This window comes from Mobula hypostoma, chromosome 3 (assembly GCF_963921235.1).
Source record: "Mobula hypostoma chromosome 3, sMobHyp1.1, whole genome shotgun sequence".
Taxonomy (NCBI): Eukaryota; Metazoa; Chordata; class Chondrichthyes; order Myliobatiformes; family Myliobatidae; genus Mobula; species Mobula hypostoma.
Window position 1 is genome coordinate 3,227,658 of NC_086099.1, and position 26,045 is coordinate 3,253,702.

At 46.0% G+C, this 26,045-nt stretch overlaps 1 protein-coding gene across 1 annotated transcript in view; it reads right to left on the reverse strand.

Moving 5' to 3' along the window:
- LOC134343819 (lipoxygenase homology domain-containing protein 1-like) overlaps positions 1-26,045 on the reverse strand; it is a 345,249-nt gene that overhangs the window by 126,712 nt on the left and 192,492 nt on the right. The window contains exons 21-24 of the mRNA XM_063042573.1: positions 25,939-26,015; positions 22,532-22,728; positions 11,504-11,696; positions 7,412-7,572 (exon numbers count right to left, since the gene is read on the reverse strand). Of these exons, the coding sequence (XP_062898643.1) occupies positions 7,412-7,572; positions 11,504-11,696; positions 22,532-22,728; positions 25,939-26,015 (628 nt within the window). The remainder of the gene's footprint in view (positions 1-7,411; positions 7,573-11,503; positions 11,697-22,531; positions 22,729-25,938; positions 26,016-26,045) is intronic.

Here is a 26,045-nt window from a genome sequence, read left to right on the forward strand (position 1 = left end):
AATATCTGGTGTTGTGTACACCTTCTATCCCTCAAAGGTCAGCTGAAGGGGTAGCCAATCGGGACCCGGGCAAGTGAATAGGGCACTATATAAACGCGCACAATCCCAGAGAGAAACATCAACAACTGCGCACTGAGAGTGTCACCTTGACTAGTGATGACACGTCTGCAAGCTAATTGCTCAGAGCAGCAAACACTGCAATATAAAATGTCCTTTGGTGTTAGAAGCATCAACCCTGGGAAAAAGATACTGTCTGCCTACTCTAACTATGCCTGTTAGAATCTTGTAAACCTCTATTGGATCTCCCCTCAGCTTCTGCCGCTCCAGAGAAAACAACCCAAGTTTGGCCAACCTCATTGTAGCACATGTCCTGTAGTCCAGGCAACATCCTGGTAAACCTCTTCTGCACCTTCTCCAAAGCCTCGACATCCTTCCTATAATGGGGTAACTAGTGTGACGAAAGAGGGTTACAAAAAGTACACATAGACTAAGATGTTAACTGTCCTGTGCTGGCACCAGTGGGATCAGCAGTTGATCTGCCACCTGTCTTCAGGAGAAAGAGAGATAAGGAAGACAATGGAGCAGGATTTGGAAATGTTAATGAAGAGATGAGAGAGTTTAACGGAAGGAGACACCGGTCTGAGAACTGTCAAGATCGGCTCCTTTTTGAACCCTGAACTGTTTGAAGTGTGATGGACAGGCAATACCCCAGCAGGGGGATAAAAAGGGACAGGTTCGTTAAGGCAGGACACACGACACCACGAGGTAACGAGACCCTGGAAGCGGTGCGCCTCCCACAAGTCGGTGGGAGTTTTTGGAGGGCTGGTCGCGGGACCAAGCCAGAGACGCACAGGGTGGAAAGGTACGATCGGCGGGAACCTGGTGTGTGTCCGCCCTTGCCTGGGTGCCGGGTTCACCGCTGAGGAACGATCGTATCTGAAACAGAGGGGTCACAGTCGGTGACCTCAGAAGACATTACAAAGGGCTCGCCCGAAAGCTGACTGTGAGGAATATCGAAGGTCTGTTTGGAATCCGATTTGAATATTCATTCGCTCTCTCTCTCTCTCTCCCACGGCGACAGTGATTACTGCAAACTGAACTAAAGTGAACTCTGTCACTTTGAAACTGGTCATTTACTCCTAGACGACGATAGAGCTTGATTGATCCTATTATCCTAGTTCTGTGTACATGTGTCTTTATTCATTGCTAACTTGTTGCATTTATATCCCTACTATTAGAGTACTGTGTTGTTTATTTCTTTAATAAAACTTTCTTAGTTCCAGTAATCCAGACTCCATCTGAGTGGTCCATTTCTGCTGGTTTGGCAACCCGGTTACGGGGTACGTAACACTAGAACTGTATGCAAAACTCCAGATGCAGCCTAAGTATTGTTTTATAAAACTGCAGACTTCTGAATCTGTGACTTGACTAATAAAGGTATGAAGAGTATTGGATCAGTTATGGGCATGTGGCGTGTGCATCCAGACAATTGATCGCGCAGTGTATCGATTAGGCCTCCTACGCATGGAAGGGCCTCTCTTTTCCTGCAGGCTTTGGAGTACGCATGTGTGTTCAGCTCAGTGGGCTCGGTTTGTTGCTCCCGCACGGTAGGTTGTCCAGTGAGTACCGTTACTGAAACGTTTAATCCTACAGCTCTGTCGCCATTCTAGCTCTGTGCATACAGAGCACCATGTTCTTTCTTACCACCCTGTCAACCTGTGTAGCCACTATCAGGCAGCGATGCTCTTCGACCCTGAGATCCCTCTGCTTATCAACACTGTAAAGGGTCTCGGCATCCACAGTGCACCGTGAGGGGAAAATGTTCCTTCACAGTCTGTGGTTATAAATGGGACTGCATCAATTGACAGGTTCTACATGGATTTTAGTTAGGCTTTTGACAGGGTCTCTCATGGGTAGCTCAACAAGAAGATTGAAATGTGTGCGATCACTGGTGAATTGGCCATTAGGACTCAGATCTTGCTTGCCCAGAGAAGACAGAATGTAGTGGTCGAACGGACTCATTCTAGCTGGAGGTCCACGATTAGTGGTGTTCAGTTACAGATACGGGTGGAGAAATGGCCAGATGGAGGTTAACCTGCACAGATATGAAGTCTTGGTAGGTCAAACATAAAGAAACAGTGCTCTGTTGAGGGCAACAGCATTAACAATGATGATGAGTAGAGCGATTTTGAAGTCCAAGTTCATCGATCCTGAAAGTGGCTGCACAGGTTGATAGGGTGGTTAAGAAGGCACATGGCTTGCTTGTCTTTATTAGTCAAGGCATTGGGTTCAAAAATCAGGAAGTTATGTTGAAGCTTTATAAAACTCTAGTTAGGTCACATCTGGAATATTGCATATAAATCTTACCGCCCATTTTAGGGACAACACACACAAAATGCTGCCTGGCCTGCTGAGTTCCTCCAGCATTTTGTGTGTGTGCCTTGGATTTCCAGCATCTGCAGATTTTCCCATTTTGAGAAGGGTCGAGGCATTGGAGAGGGTGCAGAAGAGGTTTACCAGGATGCTTACTGGATAAGAGGGCATGTGCTATAATGAGAAGTTGTACAAGCATGGGTTGTTTTCTCTGGAGTGGCGGAGTCTGAGGGGAGATCTGATAGAGGTTTATAGGATTATGAGAGGCATAGATAGAGCAGACGAGACGGTATCTTTTTACCAGGGTTGAAATGTCTAATACAGAGGACATACGCTTAAGGTGAGAGGGGGTAAGTTCAAAGGAGATGTGAGGAGCAAGTTTTTTTTCACACAGGGAGCGGTGGGTGTCTGGAATGAACTGCCTGGGATGTTGGTAGAGGCAGATACTTTAGGGACTTCTAAGAGATGTTTAGATTGGCACGTGAATGTGAGGAAAATGCAAGCATATGGACATTGTGTAGACAGAAGAGATTAGTTTAGTTTGTCATATGATGACTAATGTAATTGGTTGAGCACAACATTGTTTGCCGAAAGGCCTGTTCCTGTGTGTACTGTTTCATGTCCTGTGTCAAAGTCTGCACATTTGATCGTGGCATTCAGAATGGAATTATGTGAAATTCTTAAAAGAGAATGAGATCAAAGGATGTAGGATTAATCTTGCACAGAACCAGCATAGACTAGATGCAGTTGCCATTTTCTTCCTGCTGTCACCATTCTGTGGTTCTGTGACATGCACATGACATAGATAGATAGATAGACACAGGTATACAAATATTAAAATTAAGAAAGAATAAAAAAGTGTTACCTAAAACAGTCTAACAGGAGGGATTCATCACTTCCCTGGTTGACTCATTATAGAGCCTAATGGCCGAGGGTAAGAATGATCTCATATCGTGTTCTTTGGAGCAGCACAGTTGTCTTAGTCTATTATTAAAAGTGCTCCCCGTTCAGCCAAGATGGCATGCAGAGGAGGAGAAGCATTGTCCAGAATTGCTAGGATTTTCCATAGAGTCCTTTGTTCTACCACAGACTCCGGTGTGTCCAGTTTGACTCCTTTAACAGAGCCAGCCTTTCTAATCAGTTTATTGAGCCTGTTGGCATCACCCATGTTGATGCCATTGCCCCAGCACACCACTGCATAGAAGATTGTACTGGCAACAACAGACTGGGAGAACAATTTAAGGAAGTGCAAACATGAGGAAATCTGCAGATGTTGGAAATTCAAGCCACACACATCAAAGTTGCTGGTGAACGCAGCAGGCCAGGCAGCATCTCTAGGAAGAGGTACAGTCAACGTTAGTCCTGACAAAGGGTCTCGGCCCAAAATGTCAACTGTAGTTCTTCCTAGAGATCCTGCCTGGCCTGCTGCATTCACCAGCAACTTTGATGTGTGTCAGTTGAAGGAAATGCCTGCATACTCCAAAGAACCTCAAATCTCCACAGGAAATAGAGGCAACACTGGTCCTATGTGCACACAGTCTCTTTGTTGGTGCCCCAGTCACATCTGTCATCCAGGTGCACCTCCAGGTCCTTGTAGGTCTTCATATCCACGTCCTCATCATCAATAGTAACAGGGAGCAATGCAGGCTTACTCTTCCTGAAGTCCATCACCATCTCCTTTGTCTTACTGATGTTGAGCTGCAGATGATTCAGCTTGCACCATTTGACAAAGTCCTCCACCAGGGTCCTGTATTCATCTTCCCTTAATACACCCAACTATTGCTGAGTCTCAGAGAATTTCTGCAGATGACATGACTCAGTGTTGTATTTACAGTCTGAGGTATACAGGGGAAACAAGAAGGGAGCCAAAACAGTCCCCTGTGGGGCACCAGTGCTGCTTATATCAATGTCTAACACACAGCTCTGAAGCCGCATGAACTGTGATCTGCCAGTCAGGTAGTCCGTTATCCAGGATACAATGGAAGTGCCAGCCTGGATTGAACGGAGCTTTTTCCTCAGCAACGAAGACTGTATGGTAGTGAAAGCACTTAGGAAATTAAAAAAAACATGATCCTCACAGTGCTGCCATGCTTATCCAAATGGGCGTAGGCTCTGTTCAGCAGGTAGATGACAGCATCATCGACTCCAATGTGCTCCTGGTAAGCAAACTGCAGGGGATCAAGGGTTGATCTGACCAGGGGTAGGAGGTGAACCAGGACCAGCCTCTCAAGGGTCTTCATGATGTGTGAGGTCAGGGCTACTGGGCAGTAGTCATTCAAGACTTTTATTCGGCCTTTCTTGGGTACCAGGACCACACATAATGTTTTCCAAACAGTCGGGACCCTTTCCAGGCTGAGACTCGGATTGAAAATGTGCTGGAGAGCTCCACACAGCTGCTCAGCACACTCCTTCAGAACCCTGGGGTTCACACCATCTGGTCCCAATGCTTTGCCATGTCTGAGTTTCCCCAGAGCCCTTCTCAGCTGCTCAGTAGTGAAGGTGAGTCCATGATGATGGAGAGTTGGTGGACAGTGGGGGCTGGGGCAGGTGAAGATCAGGACAATAGCAGTTGGTATGTGGAGGTGTGGATGGTAGGTGCAGGGCAAGGAGGGGATATGGACAATCACAAACAAAAGAAAATCTGCAGATGCTGGAAATCCAAGCAACACACACAAAATGCTGGAGGAACTCAGCAGGCCGGGTAGCATCTGTGTATCTTTAACATTTGCATACAAGAGGTCCAGTGTTTTATTTTCTCTCGTATGACACTTGACAAACTTATCGATGGTGGGTGCAGTTGGTGACAGAAACATGGTTGAATTCTGCCGATGCTGTGATGAATGCATTGTGGTGTTCGAGTCTGGAGTCTTGGGATGGTAGTGTGTACGACGTCACACGCAGCACTGGGACTGCGTCAGAAAGGCGGTATGTAAAGAGCAAGCAATACGGCGTGGCTGAACTCCTGTGGTAGATAATATGGATGCAAACTCACAGCAAGCTTATCGATGTCCGGAGTGCAGATTCTTTCTTTCACAGAAATGTGACTGGGATTACAGCCTCTGCCGTTCACAAGCACAGCAAGCCCACCTCCCTTCTTCTCACCACACTGGAGATTAACTCTGTCTGTTTGCAGCACTGAGAACCTATGGGAATCTGGGAATTGCTCGTGTAACCACATCTCGGTGAAACACGTAGCACTGCATTCCCGATATTCATTCCCGTCCTCATGAGTATTGCTAGTTCCTCCATTTTATTTGCCAGCGATCTTACGTTCCCCATAGTGATAGACGGGTTTCATAATGCAACAGAGGAGTTAGAGTTCCGTCAGACAGACACCAGGAAGAGTGAAGGTATTATTTCTGAATTCTGATTAAAATATAACTATGCCCCCAATGCCATCCGTTTTCCCAGCTGTTCACTCACTCCAGTCTGGAGCAGCCTACAATGAGCCCACAATCAGGCTGGGGGAGCAATACCTCATATTCTGTCTGGGTAGCCTCCAACCTGATGGAGTGATCATTAATTTCTCTAACTTCCAGTAATTTCTCCACCTCCCCCCTTCTCTCTTTTTCCATTTTCTATTCTGGTTACCCTCTCAACCCTCCTCCTCTCCTCACCTGCCTATCATCTCCCCCGGTACCTCTCCTCCTTCCCTTTCTCCCATGGTCCACTCTCCTCTCCTAACAGGTTCGTTCTTCTTCAGCCTTTACCTTTCCCACCCATCACCTCCCCCGGCACCTCTCCTCCTTCCCTTTCTCCGATGGTCCACTCTCCTCTCCTATCAGGTTCCTTCTTCTCCATCCTTTTGCCTTTCCCACCCATCACCTCCCAGCTTCTCACTTCATCCCCCTCCATCAGCCACTCTCTGTCCATCCCCCTCACCTGGTCTCGCCCATCACCTTCCAGCTTGTACTCCTTCCCCTCCCCCACCTTCTTCCCCCTCCCTTTCTGGTCTCGATGAAGGGTCTCGAGCCAAAACATCGACTGCTTATTCCCCTCCATAGATACTGCCTGACCTGCTGAGTTCCTCCAGCATCTTGTGCATTTGCTCTGGATTCCCAGCATCTGCAGATCCTCGTGTTCACTTTTTGTCAAAGTTCAAAGTAAATTTATCATCGAAGTACGTATATCTCACCCAGAGACTCCTTTTCTTGTGGGCATTCACAGTAAATACTGAGAAACACAATAGAATCAATGATAGACCAGACTGAACAGGATGGACAAACAACATGCAAAGGGCACAAACTGGGCAAATACAAAAATAAATAATAAATAAATAAACAATAAATATTGAGAACGTGAGATGAAGAGTCCTTGAAAGTGAGTCCATAGGTTGTGGGAACAGTTCAGTGATGGGGTGAGTGAAGTTATCCCCTCTGGCTCAGGAACCTGATGGCTGAGGGGTAATAACTGTCCCTGAACCTGGTCGTGTGGGTCCTGAGGCTCCTGTACCTCCTTCCTGATGGTTGAGGGGTAATAACTGTCCCTGAACCTGGTGGTGTGGGTCCTGAGGCTCCTGTGCCTCCTTCCTGATGGTTGAGGGGTAATAACTGTCCCTGAACCTGGTGGTGTGAGTCCTGAGGCTCCTGTACCTCCTTCCTGATGGTTGAGGGGTAATAACTGTCCCTGAACCTGGTGGTGTGGGTCCTGAGGCTCCTGTACCTCCTTCCTGATGGTTGAGGGGTAATAACTGTCCCTGAACCTGCTGGTGTGAGTCCTGAGGCTTCTGTACCTCCTTCCTGATGGTTGAGGGGTAATAACTGTCCCTGAACCTGGTGGTGTGGGTCCTGAGGCTCCTGTACCTCCTTCCTGAAGGCAGCAGTGAGGAGAGAGCATGAACTGGGTGGTGGGGGTCCCAGATGACGGATGAATTCTGAGATTAGACTGTTTAATTGTTCCTGAACCTGGTGGTGTGGGTCCTGATCCCAACCCTGCCTGATGTAACATCCACCCTCTCCTCCCCGCCTCCCCAGGAACAATTCCCTGGCCCCCTCCCCTCCCAGACCCTCTCCTTCAGTCTCCCTGTTTCCAAGCCTACCTTAAACACTTCTGTTTCTCCTCGGACAAAATTGTCTGAGCGACTGTGGAGGCGGATTAATTCAGTCTTCCCGAGTTTTCCGTACATCTGGATGAAGACCTTAGCATCAGTACCGGCTCCAGTGACATCCCCCGTGCACACCTCCACTTCGTAGTTTATCACTGGCCAGAGACACAAGCAATTGAAGTTAAATACACTAAAGGTCCACACCGAGGCGGGACACAGAGTGCAGAAGAGCCATGTCTTCATGTAGGGTAAACCTACTTGTGTTCCTACTCCAGCACTTTCCTCAGATTCCCTTACAGCACAAAAACACAGAAAAATCTGCAACACTGCAGACAGTTCTGGTTGCCCCAGGAGGTTTTGGAGAGAGTGCAGAAGAGGTTCATCGGGAATGCTGCCTGGATGAGAGGGCATCTGCTATAACGAGAGGCTGGACAAACTTGATTTGTTTTCTCTGGAGCGGCAGAAGCTGAGGGGAGATCTGATAGAGGTCTATAAGATTATGAGAGGCGTAGACAGAGTAGACAGGCAGTATCTGTTTCCCAGGGTTGAAATGTCTAATACCAGAGGGCATGCATTTAAGGTGAGAAGGGGAAAGTGCAAAGGACATGTGAGGGGCAAGTTTTTTTTTTACACAGAATGGAGGGTGACTGGAATGTGCTGCCTGGGGTGGTGGTGGGGGCAGATACATGAGAGACTTTTGAGGGATGTTTAGGTTGGCAGATGAATGTGAGAAAAATGCAAGGATATGAATATTGTGTAGGCAGAAGAGATTAGTTTAGAGGCAATTTGATTGTTAATGTAATTGGTTCAGCACAACATTGTGGGCCAAAGGGCCTGTTCCTGTGTGTACCGCTCCATGTTCTAAGTTCTAACTCTGAATTTATTGTGACCACAAGACAATAAGACACAGGAGCAGAATTAGGCCATTTGGCCCATCGAGTCTGCTCTGCCATTCAATCATGGCTGATCCTTTTATCCCATCCTCAGTCCCACTCTCCAGCCTTCCCCACATAACCTTTGATGCTGTGGCCAATCAAGAACCTATCGAGCTATGCCTTAAATACACCCAATGACCTGGCCTCCACAGTTGCCTATGGTAACCAATTCCACAAATTCACCACTCTCTGGCAAAAGAAATTTCACCGCATCTCTGTTTTAAATGGACACCCCTCTATCCTGAGTCTGTGCCCTCTTGTCCTAGACTGCCCCACCATGGGAAACATCCTTTCCACATCTACTCTGTCTAGGCCTTTCAACATTTCAAAGGTTTCCATGCGATCCCCCCTCATCCTTCTAAATTCCAGCGAGTACAGACCCAGAACCATCAAACATTTAGACAATAGACAATAGACAATAGGTGCGGAAGTAGACCATTTGGCCCTTCGAGCCTGCACCACCATTCTGAGATCATGGCTGATCATCTACTATCAATACCTGGTTCCTGCCTTGTCCCCATAACCCTTGATTCCCCTATCCATAAGATACCTATCTAGCTCCTTCTTGAAAGCATCCAGAGAATTGGCCTCCACTGCCTTCTGAGGCAGCGCGTTCCACACCTCCACAACTCTCTGGGAGAAGAAGTTCCTCCTCAACTCTGTCCTAAGTGACCTTCCCCTTATTCTTAAACCATGCCCTCTGGTACTGGACTCTCCCAGCATCTGGAACATATTTCCTGCCTCTATCTTGTCCAATCCCTTAATAATCTTATATGTCTCAATCAGATCCCCCCTCAATCTCCTTAATTCCAGCTTGTACAAGCCCAGTCTCTCTAACCTCTCTGCGTAAGACAGTCCGGACATCCCAGGAATTAACCTAGTGAACCTACGCTGCACATCCTCCACAGCCAGGATGTCCTTCCTTAACCCTGGAGACCAAAACTGCACACAATACTCCAGGTGTGGTCTCAACAGGGCCCTGTACAAATGCAAAAGGATTTCCTTGCTCTTGTACTCAATTCCCTTTGTAATAAAGGCCAACATTCCATTAGCCTTCTTCACTGCCTGCTGCACTTGCTCATTCACCTTCAGAGACTGATGAACAAGTACTCCAAGTACTCCATTTCGTATAATAACCCTTTCATTCCCAGAATCATCCTTGTGAACCTCCTCTGAACTCTCTCCAATGCCAGCACATCTTTTCTTAGATAAGGAGACCAAAACTGTTCACAATACTCAAGGTGAGGCCTCACCAGTGCCTTATAAAGTCTCAGCATCACATCCTTGCTCTTGTATTCTGGACCTCTTGAAATGAATGCTCACATTGCATTTGCCTTCCTCACCACTGACTCAACCTGCAAGTTAACCAAGTCCCAAGTCTCTCTGCATCTCAGATTTTTGGATATTCTCCCCATTTAGAAAATAGTCTGCACATTTATTTCTATAACCAAAGTGCATGGTCATGCATTTTTGAACATTATATTTCATTTGCCACGTTCTTGCCCATTCTCCTAATCTGTCTAAGTCCTTCTGCATCCTACCTGTTTCCTCAACACTACCTGCCCCTCTACCAATCTTCGTATCATCTGCAAACTTGGCAACAAAGCCATCTATTCCATAATCTAAATCATGTATGTACAGTATAAAAAGAAGTGGTCCCAACACCAACCCCTGTGGAACACTACTAGTCACTGGCGGCCAACCAGACAAGGAACATTTTATTCCCACTCGCTACTTCCTATCAATCAGCCAATGCTCTAACCATGTCAGTAACTTTCCTGTAATACCATGGGCTCTTAACTTGGTAAGCAGCCTCATATGTAGCACCTTGTCAAAGGCCTTCTGAAAGTCCAAATATACAACATCCACTGCATCCCCTTTATCTATCCTACTTGTAATCTCCTCAAAGAATTCCAACAGGTTCGTCAGGCAAGATTTTCTCTTCCAGAAACCATGCTGAACCATGAGCTATCTTGTCCTGTGTCAGTGTGATGTTAAATGGGAAGCTGAGAAAGACTGAGGTTTTGGGTATGAAGTGAGCAGTTTGTTTGATTCGCACTGTGGGAGCGGGAGGATTTCAGGGGCTTAAGTCAAGCCGCTCTCAGTGATCACAGACACACCTTGAGCAGCTCAGTCAGCGCGATGTTAGTACAGCTCAAGGCGTCAGAGTTCAGAGTTGAATTCTGACATCGTCTGTAACGAGTCTGTATGTCCTCCCTGTGGAATGTTTGGTTTCCTCTGGGTCTCCAATTTACCCTACAGTCCCTAGTCATAGTCATAGTCATACTTTATTGATCCCGGAGGAAATTGGTTTTTGTTACAGTTGCACCATAAATAATTAAATAGTAATATGTAAATTATGCCAGGAAATTATGAAATAAGTCCAGGACCAGCTTATCGGCAGAGGGTGTCTGACCCTCCAAGGGAGGAGTTGTAAAGTTTGATGGCCACAGGCAGGAATGACTTCCTATGACGCTCTGTGCTGCATCTCGGTGGAATGAGTCTCTGGCTGAATGTACTCCTGTGCCCACCCAGTACATTATGTAGTGGATGGGAGACACTGTCCATTGTCCAAGATGGCATGCAACTTGGACAGCATCCTCTTTTCAGACACCACCGTCAGAGAGTCCAGTTCCATCTCCACAACATCACTGACCTTACGAATGAGTTTGTTGATTCTGTTGGTGTCTGCTACCCTCAGCCTGCTGCCCCAGCACACAACAGCAAACATGATAGCACTGGCCACCACAGACTAGTAGAACATCCTCAGCATCGTCCGGCAGATGTTAAAGGACCTCAGTCTCCTCAGGAAATAGAGACGGCTCTGACCCTTCTTGTAGACAGCCTCAGTGTTCTTTGACCAGTCCAGTTTATTGTCAATTCATATCCCCAGGTATTTGTAATCCTCCACCATGTCCACACTGACATTCTGGTTAGTAGGTTAATAGTCATTGTAAATTGTCCTGTGATTAAGCTGGGGTCAAAGCGGGGGCGGCTGGGTGGTGGGGCTCGAAGGGTCTGTTTCACACTGTATCTCAATAAATAAATAAACAAACAACTAAAGAGCAAGGGTGGGGGAATACCTTCTTGCAGCAAACTCAGAGGAGAGGAGCTTTCTCAATTTAAATCTTATGCTGGTGTGCTTGCTTACATTTTTCAATCTCCGTGATCTCACTGGGGTATATCTCGATCTCCGTCTTGCCATCTGCTTCGTCCTTGCAGAGCCACCGGTGAGCCGGGAACATGTATTCCTTTCCGTGGGCCGGAACCTTAATCCGAACATTGTCCAGGAACCAGCCAGCTCGTAGTCCTGCATTATCATGTCCAATTAGCAGACGCTTTAGCTGTGGACACGAGGAGTCAGCATCAGTTTTGGAAACATTTCTACACAGGCTCAAACCCAAAGGTAGAAAGGCTGAAGTTTGGTTACTGGGTGACCATAATATGTGCCATAAGTTAAGGAGAGAGAAAGAGGAAGAGGGAGAGAGGAAAAACAACAGAGAAACAGGCCCTTCTGTCCACCAGGACCATATCCCTCCATACCCCTCCCATCCCTGTACCTATCCAAACCTCTCTTAAATGTTGACATTGAACTGGCATCCACCACTTGCGCCAGCAGCTCATTCCACACTCTCACCACTAAGTGAAGGAATTCCCCTCATGTTCCCCTTAAACATTTCACCTTTCACCTTTAACTCATGAACTCTAGTTGTAGTCTCACCCAAACACAGTGGAAAAAGCCTGCTTGCATTTACCCTGTCGATACTCCTCATAATTCGGTATACCTCAAATCAATTCTCTCCTTAATCTTCTACATTCTAGGGAATAAAGTCCAAACCTATTCAGTCTTTCTCTATAACTCAGGTCTCAAGTCCTGGCAACACCTTTGTAAAATTTTCTCTGTACTCTTTCAATTTTATTTACATCTTTCTTGTAGGTAGGTGACCAAAACCACACACAATATTCCAAATTAGGCTTCACCAACATTTTATGCAATTTCAACATAACATCCCAACTCCTGTACTCAATACATTGATTTATGAAGGTGAAAATACCACAAGCTTTCTTTACGACCCTATTTATCTGTGATGCCACTTTCAAGGAACTATGGACATGTATTCCCAGATCGCTCTGTTCTACCACACTTCGCATTGCCCTACCATTCACTGTGTAAGAACTATACTTTATACTTTATTGTCGCCAAACAATTGGTACTAGAATGTACAATCATCACAGCGGTATTTGATTCTGCACTTCACACTCCCTGGATTACAAATATTAAATATTAAAAATAGTTAAAATTAGTAAATATTAAAAATTTAAATTACACATCATAAATAGAAAATAGGAAAATGGGACGTAAGGTAGTGCAAAAAAACCGAGAGGCAGGTCCGGATATTTGGAGGGTACGGCCCAGATCCGGGTCAGGATCCGTTCAGCAGTCTAATCACAGATGGAAAGAAGCTGTTCCCAAATCTGGCCGTACAAGTCTTCAAGCTCCTGAACCTTCTCCCACAGGGAAGAGGGACGAAAAGTGTGTTGGCTGGGTGGGTCGTGTCCTTGATTATCCTGGCAGCACTGCTCTGACAGCATGTGGTATAAAGTGAGTCCAAGGACAGAAGATTGGTTTGTGTGATGTGCTGCGCTGTGTTCACAATCTTCTGCAGCTTCTTTTGTCTTGGACAGGACAACTTCCATACCAGGTTGTGATGCACCCTAGAAGAATGCTTTCTACAGTGCATCTATAAAAATTAGCAAGGGTTTAGGGGACAGGTCAAATTTCTTTAGTTTTCTCAGGAAGTAAAGACGCGGGTGGGCCTTCTTGGCAGTGAACTCTGCTTGGTTGGACCAAGTCAGGTCATTTGTGATATTGACCCCGAGGAACTTAAAGCTTTTGACCTGTTCCACTTGCACACCACTGATGAAAATTGGGTCATGCGGTCCGCTACTCCTTCTGAAGTCAACAACCAATTCCTTCGTCTTGCTGACGTTGAGGGATAGGTTATTGTCTTCACACCATGCCACCAGGTTCTTAATTTCCTCTCCGTACTCAAACTCATCATTACCCGAGATACGGCCTACAATTGTTGTGTCATCAGCAAACTTATATATTGAGTTTGATGGAAACTTGGCTACACAATCATGGGTGTACAGTGAGTACAGCAGGGGGCTGAGTACACAGCCTTGTGGGGCACCGGTGCTCAGAGTGATTGTAGAGGAGAGCTTGTCCCCTATTTTTACAGCCTGGGTCCGGTCTGTGAGGAAGTTGAAGATCCAGCTGCAGGTCTGAGTGCTAAGGCCCAGGTTCCGGAGCTTAGGAATCAGTTTATTTGGAATGATGGTATTAAAGGCAGAGCTGTAGTCAATGAAAAGGAGACTTACGTATGCATGTTTATTCTCCAGGTGTTCTGAGGAATGTAGGGCCAGAGAGATGGCATCCTGGTTGGTCCTCCCAAAGTGCAACACCTCACGTCTCTCTGCATTAAATTCCTTCTGTCATTTTTCCAGCTGGTGCAGATCTCACAGCAAGTCTTTGCTCGTCTTCCTTGCTGTCCACTACACCTCCAATCTTCTTGTCATCAGCAAATTTGCTGATCCAGTTAACCACCTTATCATCCAGATCATTGATGTAGATGACAAACAACAAACAGACCCAGTGCTGATCCTCGTGACAATCCACTAGTCACAGGGCCTCCAGTCAGAGGGGCAACGCTCTAATACCTCTCTCTGGCTTCTCCTGCAAAGCCAGGGTCCAGTCCAATTTATTAATTCATCTTGAATGCCAAGCGATGGAACTTTTTTGACTGGCATCCCATGTGAGATCTTGTCAAATGCCTTGCTTAAAACCATGTAGACAGCATCCACTGCCTTGACTTCATCAACTTTTCTGGTAACTTCCTTGAAAAACTCTATAAGTTTGGTTAGACATGACCTACCATGCACAAAGCCCTTTCCCTAATCAGTCCCAGTCTATCCAAGTACTTATACTGTATATCCAGTTTTCAGAATACCTTCCAATAACTTTCCCACTACTGATGTCAGGCTCACTGGACTATAATTTCCTGGCTAATTCTTCGAACCTTTCTTAAACAACAGAACAATATTAGATGTCCCCCAATCATTTGGCACCTCACCTGGTGAAGGATGTTTTAAATATCTTTACTCAGTCCCCGGCAATTTCTGCACTAGCTTCCTACAGGGCTTGAGGGAAGACATTGTCAGGCCACAGGGTTTTATCCACCCTAATTTGCCCCAAGACAACAAACGCCCCCACATTGCCACCTCCCTGGCTCTTCACTCAACTGGACAGCAAAGGTGTTACATCAGGCTGCTCTTTATCGACTGCAGCTCACCATTCAATACCACCATCGTCTCAAAACTAATCAATAAACTCCAAGACCTTGGAGCTTCCTGTGTAATTGGATCCTCCATTTCCTCACTTGTGGACCCCAGTCAGTTCAGATTGGCAACATCTCCCCCACAATCTCCATTATCACAAGGCTGCGTGCTTAGTCCCCTGCTCTACTCACTTTACACTTATAACCATGTGGCTAAACACAGTTCCAATGTCATATTCAAGTTTACTGACGACAGCACTGTCAGGGGCCAAATCAATGATGGTGATAAATGGTACCATAACAATAACCTCTAACTTAATGTCAGCTAGACCAGGGAACTGACTGCAGACTTCGGGAGAGGGACACCAGAGATCCAAGAGACAGTCTTCACTGGGGGATCAGAGGTGGAGAGGGTCAGCTACTTTAAATTCCTCAGTGTTATTAGTTCAGAGGACCTGTTCTGGGCTCAGCACACAAGGGCAATAACGAAGTAGACACGGTAGCACCTCTACTCAGTTAGGGGTTTGCAAAGGTAAAGATGCAATACGAAAGTAAGCTAGCCAATAACATTAAAGAGGCTACCAAAAGTTTCTTCAGATACATAAAGTGTAAAAGAGAGCCAAGAGTGGATTTCGGACTGCTGGAAAACGATGCTGGAGAGGTAGCAATGGGGGACAACAAAACAGTGGATGAATTGCTTTGTATCAGTTATCACTGTGGAAGACACAAGGAAGATGGTGGAAATTCCAGGTGTGGGGCATGAAGTGTGTTAAGTTACCATAACCAGAGAGAAGGTTCTTGGGAAACTGAAAGATCTGCAGGTCGATAAGTCACCTGGACCAGATGGTGTACACCCCAGAGTTCTGAAAGAGGTGGCTGAAGAGATTGTGGAGGCATTAATAATGATCTTTCAAGAATCACTAGATTCTGGAATGGTTCTGGAATTCTGGAAAATTGTAAATGTCACTCCACTCTTCAAAAAGGGAGAGATGCAGAAGAAAGAAAACTATAGGCCAGTTAGTCTGACCGCAGTGGTAGAGAAGATTTTGGAGCCGATTATTAAGGATGAGGTCTCAGGGTACTTGGAGGCACATGATAAAATAGGCCATAACATGGTTTCCTCGAGGGAAAATCTTTGCTTACAAATCTGTTGCAATTCTTTGAAGAAATAACAAGAAGAAGGATAGACAAAGGAGAATCAGTTGATGTTATGTATTTGGATTTTCAAAAGGCCTTTGACAAGTTGCCACACAAGAGGCTGCTTAGCAAGCTATGAGCCCATAGCATTGCAGGAAAGATTCTAGCATGGATAAAGCAGTGGCTTTTAAAAACGCAAACAACAGCAATTCTGCAGATGCTGGAAATTGAAGCAACACACATCAAAGTTGCTGGTGAACGCAGCAGGCCAGGCAGCATCTCTAGGAAGAGGTACAGTCGACGTTTCAGGCTGAGACCCTTCGTCAGGACTGATTGACAGGAGGCAAAGAGTGGGAATAAAGGGAGCCTTTTCTGACTGGCTGCCGGTGACTAGTGGTGTTCCACATGGGTCTGTGTTGGGACCGATTCTTTTTACGTTATATGTCAATCATTTGGATGATGGAATTGATGGCTTTGTTGCACAGTTTGCTGATGATATGAAGATGGGGCAGGTAATTTTGAGGAAGAAGAGAGACTACAGAAGGACTTAGACAGATTAGAAGAATGGGCAAAGAAGTGGCAAATGGAATATGGTTTTGGGAAATGAATGGTCATGCACTTTGGTAGGAGAAATGTAACGTTTGACTATTTTCTAAATAGAGAGAAAATACAAAAAAAACTGAGGCACAAAGTGACTTATGCAGGATTCCCTAAAGATTAATTTGCAGGTTGAGTCTGTGGTGAGGAAGGCAAATGCAATGTAAGCATTAATTTCAAGAGGACTAGAATATAAAAGCAAGGATGTAATGTTGAAACTTTATAAAGTACTGGTGAGGCCTCACTTGGAGTATTATGAGCAGGTTCAGGCCCCTTATCTTAGAAAGGAAGTGCTGAAACTGGAGAGGTTCCAAAAGAGGTTCATGAAAATGATTCCAGGATTGAATGGCTCGTCACATGAAGAGTGTTTGATGGCTCTGGGTCTGTATTCACTAGAATTCAGAAGAATGAGGGATGACCTCATGGAAACCTATTGAATGGTGAAAGGAATTGATAGAGCGGATGTGGAGAGGATGTTTCCTATGGTGGAAGAGCTAGGACCAGCAGACACAGCCTTAGAATAGAGAAGCATTCTTTTTGGAATGGCGATAAGGAAGAATTTCTTTAGCCAGAGAGTGGTGAATCTGTGGAATTCTTTGCCACAGGCCGCCGTGGAGGCCAAGTCTTTATGTATATTTAAGGCAGAGGTTGAAATATTCTGGATTGGTCAGGACATGAAGGGGTATAGGGAAAAAGCAGGAGATGATAGGGACTGAGAGGACCCTTGGATCAGCCATGTTCAAATGGCAGAGCAGACTCGATGGGCCAAATGGCCCAATTCTGCTCCTTTATCTTATGGTTTTATGGGCTAAAACTCTCACCCTTTCACCCATAAACTATGACCTCTGGTTGTAGTTCCTCACAACCTCAGTGAAAAAATCTATCCCATCTATATCCCTCCTCTCGGTCTTCCACATTCTAAAGAATACAGTCCTCACCTACTCAACCTTTCCTTATAACTCAGGTCCTTCAGACCTGGCTACACCCTTGTGAATTTGCTTTGTGCTATTTCAACCTTTTATATATCTTTCCTGTGGGTAGGTGACCAAAACTGCAAACACCTCCAAATTAGGCCTCACCAATGTCTTATACAACTTCGAAACAACATTCCATCTCCTGTACTCAATACATTGATTTATGAAAGCCAGTGTGCCAAAAGGTTTCTTTATGACCCTAACTACCCGTGACACCACTTTCAATGAATTATGGATCTGTATTCCCAGCTCCCTTTGTACTACCACACTCCTCAGTATTCTATGGTTCACTGTGCAAGACCTACTTTGGTTGGTCCTACTGAAGTGCAAAACTGCACATCAAAGTTGCTGGTGAACGCAGCAGGCCAGGCAGCATCTGTAGGAAGAGGTGCAGTCGACGTTTCAGGCCGAGACCCTTCGTCAGGACTAACTGAAGGAAGAGTGAGTAAGGGACTTTTATATATTGGCGAGACCCGACGCAGACTGGGAGACCGCTTTGCTGAACATCAACGCTCTGTCCGCCAGAGAAAGCAGGATCACCCAGTGGCCACACATTTTAATTCCACATCCCATTCCCATTCTGACATGTCTATCCACGGCCTCCTCTACTGTAAAGATGAAGCCACACTCAGGTTGGAGGAACAACACCTTATATTCCATCTGGGTAGCCTCCAACCTGATGGCATGAACATCGACTTCTCTAACTTCCGCTAGGCCCCACCTCCCCCTCGTACCCCATCTGTTACTTATTTTTATGCACACATTCTTTCTCTCACTCTCCTTTTTCTCCCTCTGTCCCTCTGAATATACCTCTTGCCCATCCTCTGGGTCCCCCCACCCCTCCTTGTCTTTCTTCCCGGACCTCCTGTCCCATGATCCTCTCGTATCCCCTTTTGCCTATCACCTGTCCAGCTCTTGGCTCTATCCCTCCCCCTCCTGTCTTCTCCTATCATTTTGCATCTCCCCCTCCCCCTCCAGCTTTCAAATCCCTTACTCACTCTTCCTTCAGTTAGTCCTGACGAAGAGTCTCGGCCTGAAACGTCGACTGCACCTCTTCCTACAGATGCTGCCTGGCCTGCTGCATTCACCAGCAACTTTGATGTGTGTTGCTTGAATTTCCAGCATCTGCAGAATTCCTGTTGTTTGCAAAATTGCACAGTTGCCTGCATTAAGTTCCATCTGCCATTTTTCAGACCATTTTTCCAGCTGATGCAAACCCCTCTGCAGGCCACGATTGCCTTCCTCACTGTCCACTCTTGGTGACATCAGCAAATTTGCTGATCCAGTTAACCACATTATCATCCAGATCATTGACATAGATGACAAACAACATCAGACCCAGCACTGATCCCTGTGGCACACCACTAGTCACAGGCCTCCAGTCAGAGAGGCAACCCTCTACTCTCACAAAGCCAATCTGCTCTCAGGATGAGACCTTTCATTCCAAAATTAATGAGATGTTCTCCTTCTTCCAAGAAATGGGTTTTCCTTCCTCCACCACTAAAGCTGCCTTCACCCGCATCTTTTCCATTTCACGCACATCTGCCCTCACCCCATCCTCCTGCCACCTCACCAGGGATAGGGTTTCCCTTGTCCTCACCTACCACCCCAGTAGCCACACCTGTTACTTCTGCCATCTCCAATGGGATACCACCACCAAGCACATCTTTCCCTCTCTCCCCCACTTCATGCTTTCCACAGGGACCACTGCCTATGCGACTCCCTCGTCCATTCGTCGCTCCCCACTGATCTCCCTCCTGGTACTTATCCTTGCAAGCAGAACAAGTGCTACACCTGCCCCTACACCTCCTCCCTCACTACCATGCGTGGCCCCAAACAGTCCTGCAGGTGAGACGACACTTCACCTGTTGGGGTCATGTGTTGTATCCGGTGCTCCTGGTGTGGCCTCCTGTGTACCGGTGAGACCCAACGTAGATTGGGAGACCGCTTCACTGAGTATCTACGCTCTGTCTGCCAGAAAAAGTGGAATCTCCCAGTGGCCACCATTTGAATTCCATTTCCCATTCCCATTCTGACATGTCAATCCATGGCCTCCTCTACTGTCACGATGAGGTCACTTTCAGGTTGGAGAAGCAACATCTTATCCATCTGGGTAGCCTCCAACCTGATGGCATGAACTTTCAGCAATTCCCTCCTCCCCTCAGCATTTCTATTCCCATTTCCCTCTCTCACTTTACCTGCCCACTACCTCCCTCTGGTGCTTCCCCCCTCCCCTTCCCTTTCCTCCATGGTCTTCGACCCTCTCCTGTCAAACACCCCCTTCTCCAGCCCTTTGTCTCTTTTGTCACTTCCCACCTCCTTCCTTCACCTCTCCGCCTCTCCCGGTTCTCCTATCACCTTCTTCCCCTCCCCCCACATTCTTGCTATAACTTCTCATCTTGTTTTTCCAGTCGGAATGAAGGGTCTGGGCCCGAAACATCGACCGTACTCTTTTCCATAGATGCTGCCTGGCCTGCATTTTGTGTGTGTTGCTCTAACTTCCCGGTTTCTGCTTAGAGTCTTTTTTTAAACAGCGAAACAACATTTACCATCCTCCAATCCTGTGGTACCTCTCCGGAGATTTAAATATCTCTGCTAGGGCTCCAGCAGTTTCTCCAGTTACGTCCCGTATGGTCTGAGGGAACACCTTGTCAGGCCCTGGGGATTTATCCACCCTGATTTGCCTCAGGATAGCAAACACCTCCTCCTCTACAATCTGTACGGGGTCCATGAAGTTGATGCCACTTTGCCTCACTTCTATAGACTCTGTGTCCATCTCCCGAGTAAATACAGATGCGAAGAATTAATCTAAAACCTCCCCCATCTGTTTTGACTCCACACATGAATTACCATTCTGATCTTCTAGAGGACCAGTTTTTTACTTAGCAATTCTTTTGCTCTTACCATATCTGTAGAATCCCTTAGGATTCTCCTTCACCTTGTCTGGTTGAGCAACTTCACGCCTTCTTTTAGCCCTCCTGCTTTCTTTCTTAAATGTTCTTTTGTATTTCTTACAGTCCATAAGCACCTCATTTGTTCCTACCTGCTTATACCTGCTGAACCAGGTCCTCAATATCTCTTGAAAACCAAGGTTCCCTTTGTAGGACATTTTGGATCTCCTCCTCCCCCTCCAGCTTTCAAATCTCTTACTCACTCTTCCTTCAGTTAGTCCTGACGAAGGGTCTCGGCCTGAAACGTCGACTGCACCTCTTCCTAAAGATGCTGCTTGGCCTGCTGCGTTCACCAGCAACTTTTATGTGTGTTGCTTGAATTTCCAGCATCTGCAGAATTCCTGTTGTTCCCTACACTTGTTATCTAGGCCCGAAACACTGACTGTTTATTCCCCTCCATGAATACTGCCTGGCCTCCTGATTCCTCCAGTGTTTTGTGTGTGTTGCTCTAGATTTCCACCATTAGAAGAATCGCTTGTGTGTGTGCTTGTTGGCTCGAAGCTCAGCAACTGGTCCACCACACCACTGTCTTCAGACTGAACTAGCAGAAAGGAAAGTATGGAGTCCTTGTACATTGATAGAGCTAACAGTTTCCTGGAGTTTTCACTGAGTTACTTCAGGCAAAAGAATCAGGAGGTTATGAGCACAAACACAGGAGATTCTGCAGATGCTGGAAATCCAGAGCAACACACAAAATGCTGGATGAACTCAGCAGGTCAGGCAGCATCTATGGAAATGAATAAACAGCCAACGTTTCAGACTGAGACCGTTTGTCAGGACATAAACAGAAATCATGAATATAACTTGGGGTTAGTGTATTATTGTCAGAGGTACCAAGAGTCAGTGAGCAGGTTCTTTGTATACCCATCATACAGATCAGATCATTACACAGTGCATTGATGCAGAACAGGGTAAGACAAGAGCAATTGTTACAGCTACAGACAAAGTACAGTTCAGGTAGACAATACAATGTAAGATGATGACAAGCTAGATTATGAAGATGTCCATCTTACTGTACTAGGGAATCATTCAAATGTTTATTTAGACATACAGCATGGAACTGGGCCTTCCGAGCTTTGAGCTGTGCTACCTAACACCCTACCGATTTATCTAATGAAGATGTCATGAACAGAGCAAAAACAAAAAGAGAAATAATGTATGAGATCGTGAAAAGGCAACGTAACTTTATTGGACATGTGATTAGGAAAGAGGAGTTAGAATGCACGGTAATTATGGGAAAGATTGAAGGGAAGAAAGCAAGAGGAGGACAAAGACAAATGATGATGGAGACAGCAGCCAGAGAACTGGAAATGAATACCAATGAATTGATCCACTTGACCTGAAACAGAAGTGTGTGGGCCATGGGAGTCAAAGCTCAAACTGGGCATGGCACCTGATGATGATGATGATGGGAAGTCTGGACAGAATCCATAGGGGACGTGCTGTTTCTACAATGACCTGAGTTGCATTGACAACTCTGCGGTTTCTCGTGGTCACACGCAGAGCTGTCCGCACCACTCTCTGCAGAGTCCCGCAATTGAGGGAGGTACAGTTCTCATACCAGGCAGTGATGCAGCCAGTCAGGATGCTCTCAATTGTGCCCCTGTAGAAAGTTCTCAGGATCTGGGGGCTCATACCAAATCTTCTTCAAACTTCTTCTGAGGTTGCCAAATTTCTTTAGCTTCCTCAGGAAGTGGAAGCATTGGTGAGCTTTTTTGGCCATGACATAAAAGGAACAGACTATTGCTGATGCTCACTGAACGTGAAGCTATCAACCTGAACATCGTTGATGTAGACAGGAGTGTGTGCACCACCCCCTTCCTGAAGTTAATGGGCAGCTCTTTTGTTTTGTTGACACTGAGGGAAAAGGTTGTTGCCATGACACCATGTCACTAGGCTCTCTATCTCCTTCCTGTACTCCGATTCGTCATTATCTGAGATACAGCCCACTATGGTGTATCAGCTGCAAACTAACAGATGGATTGAGAACAGCTTCCTGTACAGACACCACTCTGGCCAGATTCTGGAGGGGGCCGAGGACACAACCATGTGGGGAATGAGTGTTGAGAATAATCATGGTGGAGGGGTTGCTGTCTAAATTACTGAATATGGTTTGTCGGCAATGGATAAATTCAGCGTATGGAGTACGTTGGACAATGGTTCACCAGAAGGATGTACTTACTGTTCCAATGTCCATTGTGTCTATGATGAAAATGTCCACCTGTCCCTGTTCAAAGTAATTTCCCAGGTCGTTGTCAGAGGTGACGAGGGGCTGTTTGCTGGTGTCTCCCTTGTCTCCGTACAGCTTGATAAAAACTTTGGAATCACTGCTGGCTCCGGACACATTCCCGGTCTTCACCATGACATGGTAGCAGATATCTGAAATGTTGACGAGAGCTGGAGACTAACAAAAGGACAATATGCAGGTTCACAGGAGACCAGAGACTGTCTGTGACACTGCCTGTCTCACGGCCAAGTGCTTGCTAGACTCCTGGCACCAGCTTAAAGCTGGATAAAGACCAAATGGCAATGAATCCCTTCATCTGAACTTAGAAACTACAAATAAGACCATAAGATTGAGGAGCAGAATTAGGCCCCTCGTCCTAGTCTCAACTACCAGTGGAAACAACTTTCCTGCCTCTATCTTATCCATTCCTTTCATAATTTTGTATGTTTCTATAAGATCTCCTCTAATTCTTCTGAATTCCAGTGAATACAGTCCCAGGCGACTCAATCTCTCCTCATAGTCTAACCCCCTCATCTCTGGAATCAACCTGGTGAACCTCCTCTACACAGCCTCCAAAGCCAGTATATCCTTCCTCAAGTATGGAGACCAGAACTGCACACAGTACTCCAGGTGCGGCCTCACCAGTACCCTGTACAGTTGCAGCATAACCTCTCTGATCTTAAATTCAATTCCTCTAGCAACGAAGGCCAACATTCCATTTGCCCTCTTGATAGCCTGCTGCACCTGCAAACCAACCTTTTGTGATTCATGCACAAACACTCTCAAGTCCCTCTACACAGCAGCATGCTGCAATTTTTTACCATTTAAATAATAATCTGCTCTTCCATTTTTCCTTCCAAATTGGATAACCTTGCATTAACTAACATTGTACTCCAACTGCCAGACCCTTGCCCACTCACTTAACCTATCTATATCTCTCTGCAGACTCTCCGTATCTTCTGCACTATTTGCTTTTCCACTCAATTTAGTATCATCAGCAAGCTTAGATACACTACACTCAGTCCCCTCTTCCAGATCGTTAATGTACATCGTGAGCTGTTGTGGGCCCAGCACCAGGTCCTGTGGTGCACTGCTCTCCACTGATAGCTAAACAGAGTAATACCCATGAATCCCAACTCTCTGCTTTCTATTAGTTAACCAATCCTCTATCCATGCCAATATATCACCCCCAACTCTATGCATTCTTATCTTATGGATAAGTCTTTTATGTACCACCTTATCGAACGCCTTCTGGAAATCCAAGGAAATAACGTCCATCTGCTCCCCTCTACCCACTACACTTGGTAAATCCTCAAAGAACTCCAGTAAGTTTGTCAAACAGGACCAGCCTTTGCTGAATCCATGCTGCGTCTGCCTGATGGATCCATTTCTTTCCAGATGCCTCGTTATTTCTTCTTTAATGATAGCATCAAGCATTTTCCTCAACTACAGATGTTAAACTGACTGGCCTACAGTTACTTGCCTTTTGTCTACATCCTTCTTTGAACAGTGGCGTGATATTTGCCACCTTCCAGTCTGCCAGGACCTGCTCAGAGGCCAGAAAATTTTGGTAAATTATCACCAAAACCTCTGCTGTAACTTCTGCCATTTCTTTCAGTGCCTTGGGATGCATTCCATCCCTTTTTAAATCTTTTTCTTTTACTTTATCTTTATCCACAGTTTTCTTTTTTACTTTATCCATACTTCTGCAATCTGTTGAACCCCCCCCCCGCCACTATTAAAGCCCTATCCACAGCCCCAGTTATGTGATTCATTAGAATCCAGGTCCCAACATGGTTCAGGTGGAGCCTGTCCTAATAGAACAGCTCCCTCCTTCCCCAATATTGGTAACAATTTCCCATCAATTCAAACTCACTTCTCCCATACCAATCCTTGAGCCATGCATTTAGCTCTCTAATCTTCTTGACCCTATGTCAATTTGCACGTGGCTCAGATAGTAATCCAGAGATTACTAGCTTTCTGGTTCCACTCTTTACCCTAGCTGCTCAAATTCTCTCAGCAGAACTTCTTTCCTCATTTTACCCATGTCATTGGTACCCACATGGACCACAACAACTGGATCTTTCCACTCCCACTGCAAATTCCTCTGCAGGTCAGATGAGTTGTCCCCAACCCGGGCACCAGGCAGACAACACAGCATTCGGGACACTCTATCATTGCGACAGAGAATTCTGTCTATTCCCCTGACTATACGATCCCCAATTACCACTACATTTCCCTTCTTTCCCCCCTCTTGAATGGCTCCCTGAACTACGGTGCCACAGTTAGGTTGCCCATCCTTCATATGGCCCCCACCCTCATCCACACAGGGAATGAGAATCTCATACTGTTGGACAAGCTCAAGGGCTGAGGCTCCTCCAGCACCGTCTATTGGATCCCACTACCCGTCTCACTTGCAGTCACACCCTCTTGTCCCTGACCACAGACCGAATTTAAGGCAGCTAATCTCATGAATGTGACTACCTCCTGAAACAGAGAATTCCCCTCCCTGATGTGCTGCAGTGTTTTCAGCAGTCTGATATCCGCTCCCACCACCTCTCTTTCACACTTCATGTATCTGAAGAAACCTCCTGACTGACTGTAGTCATCAGGGACACTAGAGGCCTCCCTCCCTTCCCACATCCTGCAAGAGAAGCATTTCACTATCCTGCCAGTCACTCCTATTGTCCTAGCCGAGCAGACATAAAGAGAATGAAAAAACTTCAGCTTTTCTTTCCTTTGCTTTTCCTGAGTGAGGCCTCAAGATCACCACTCCGACTCTGTCCACTCAGACGATGGCTGCCGTACCTGCCCCTGCCTTCCTTTAGTTTCTTCTTGCTACTCAAACACCGAATGGCTGCTGGTCAAAGCTCTTCTTTGCTGTGCTGACCTGCTGCTGTCTTTGGGTGATCTGAGTGAAGTCCCATCCCGATGTCTGGATTGGCCACTGGTTAAAGCTCTTTTCTCCCCCGGCATTATCGTAAATTTTATCTCTGCTCTTTCAATCCTATCGATAGGTTTGGTAGGTGGTCAGAACTGCACACAGTACTCCAAATTAAGCCTCACTAGAGGCTTGTACATCTTCAACATAGCATCCCAAGTCCTGAACTCAATATGCTGATTTATGAGGTCAATATACCAAAAACTTTCTTTACAATCTTCTCTTCTGGGGACCAGCATCTGAAATGAACATGTTTATTAAACAAAAATTCCCCACTCAGGTGGCATTATCCTTTGAAAAAGATAGTGTCTTAAAATCTCACTGCTCCATCAAATCTCAGCTCCATGCTCTAATGATCATGCCCTTTCATTATAGATTTGCCTTTCTCAATTTTGTAAAGTTCAGAAAAATCCATTCTTACTTTTCAGCATCTGTGCATCTCCATATGGAACGAGTTCACGGACAATCTGCCCATCGTCTTCGCTCTTGTCCAGCCACCTGGGGATCAATGAACATTCTCATCTCACT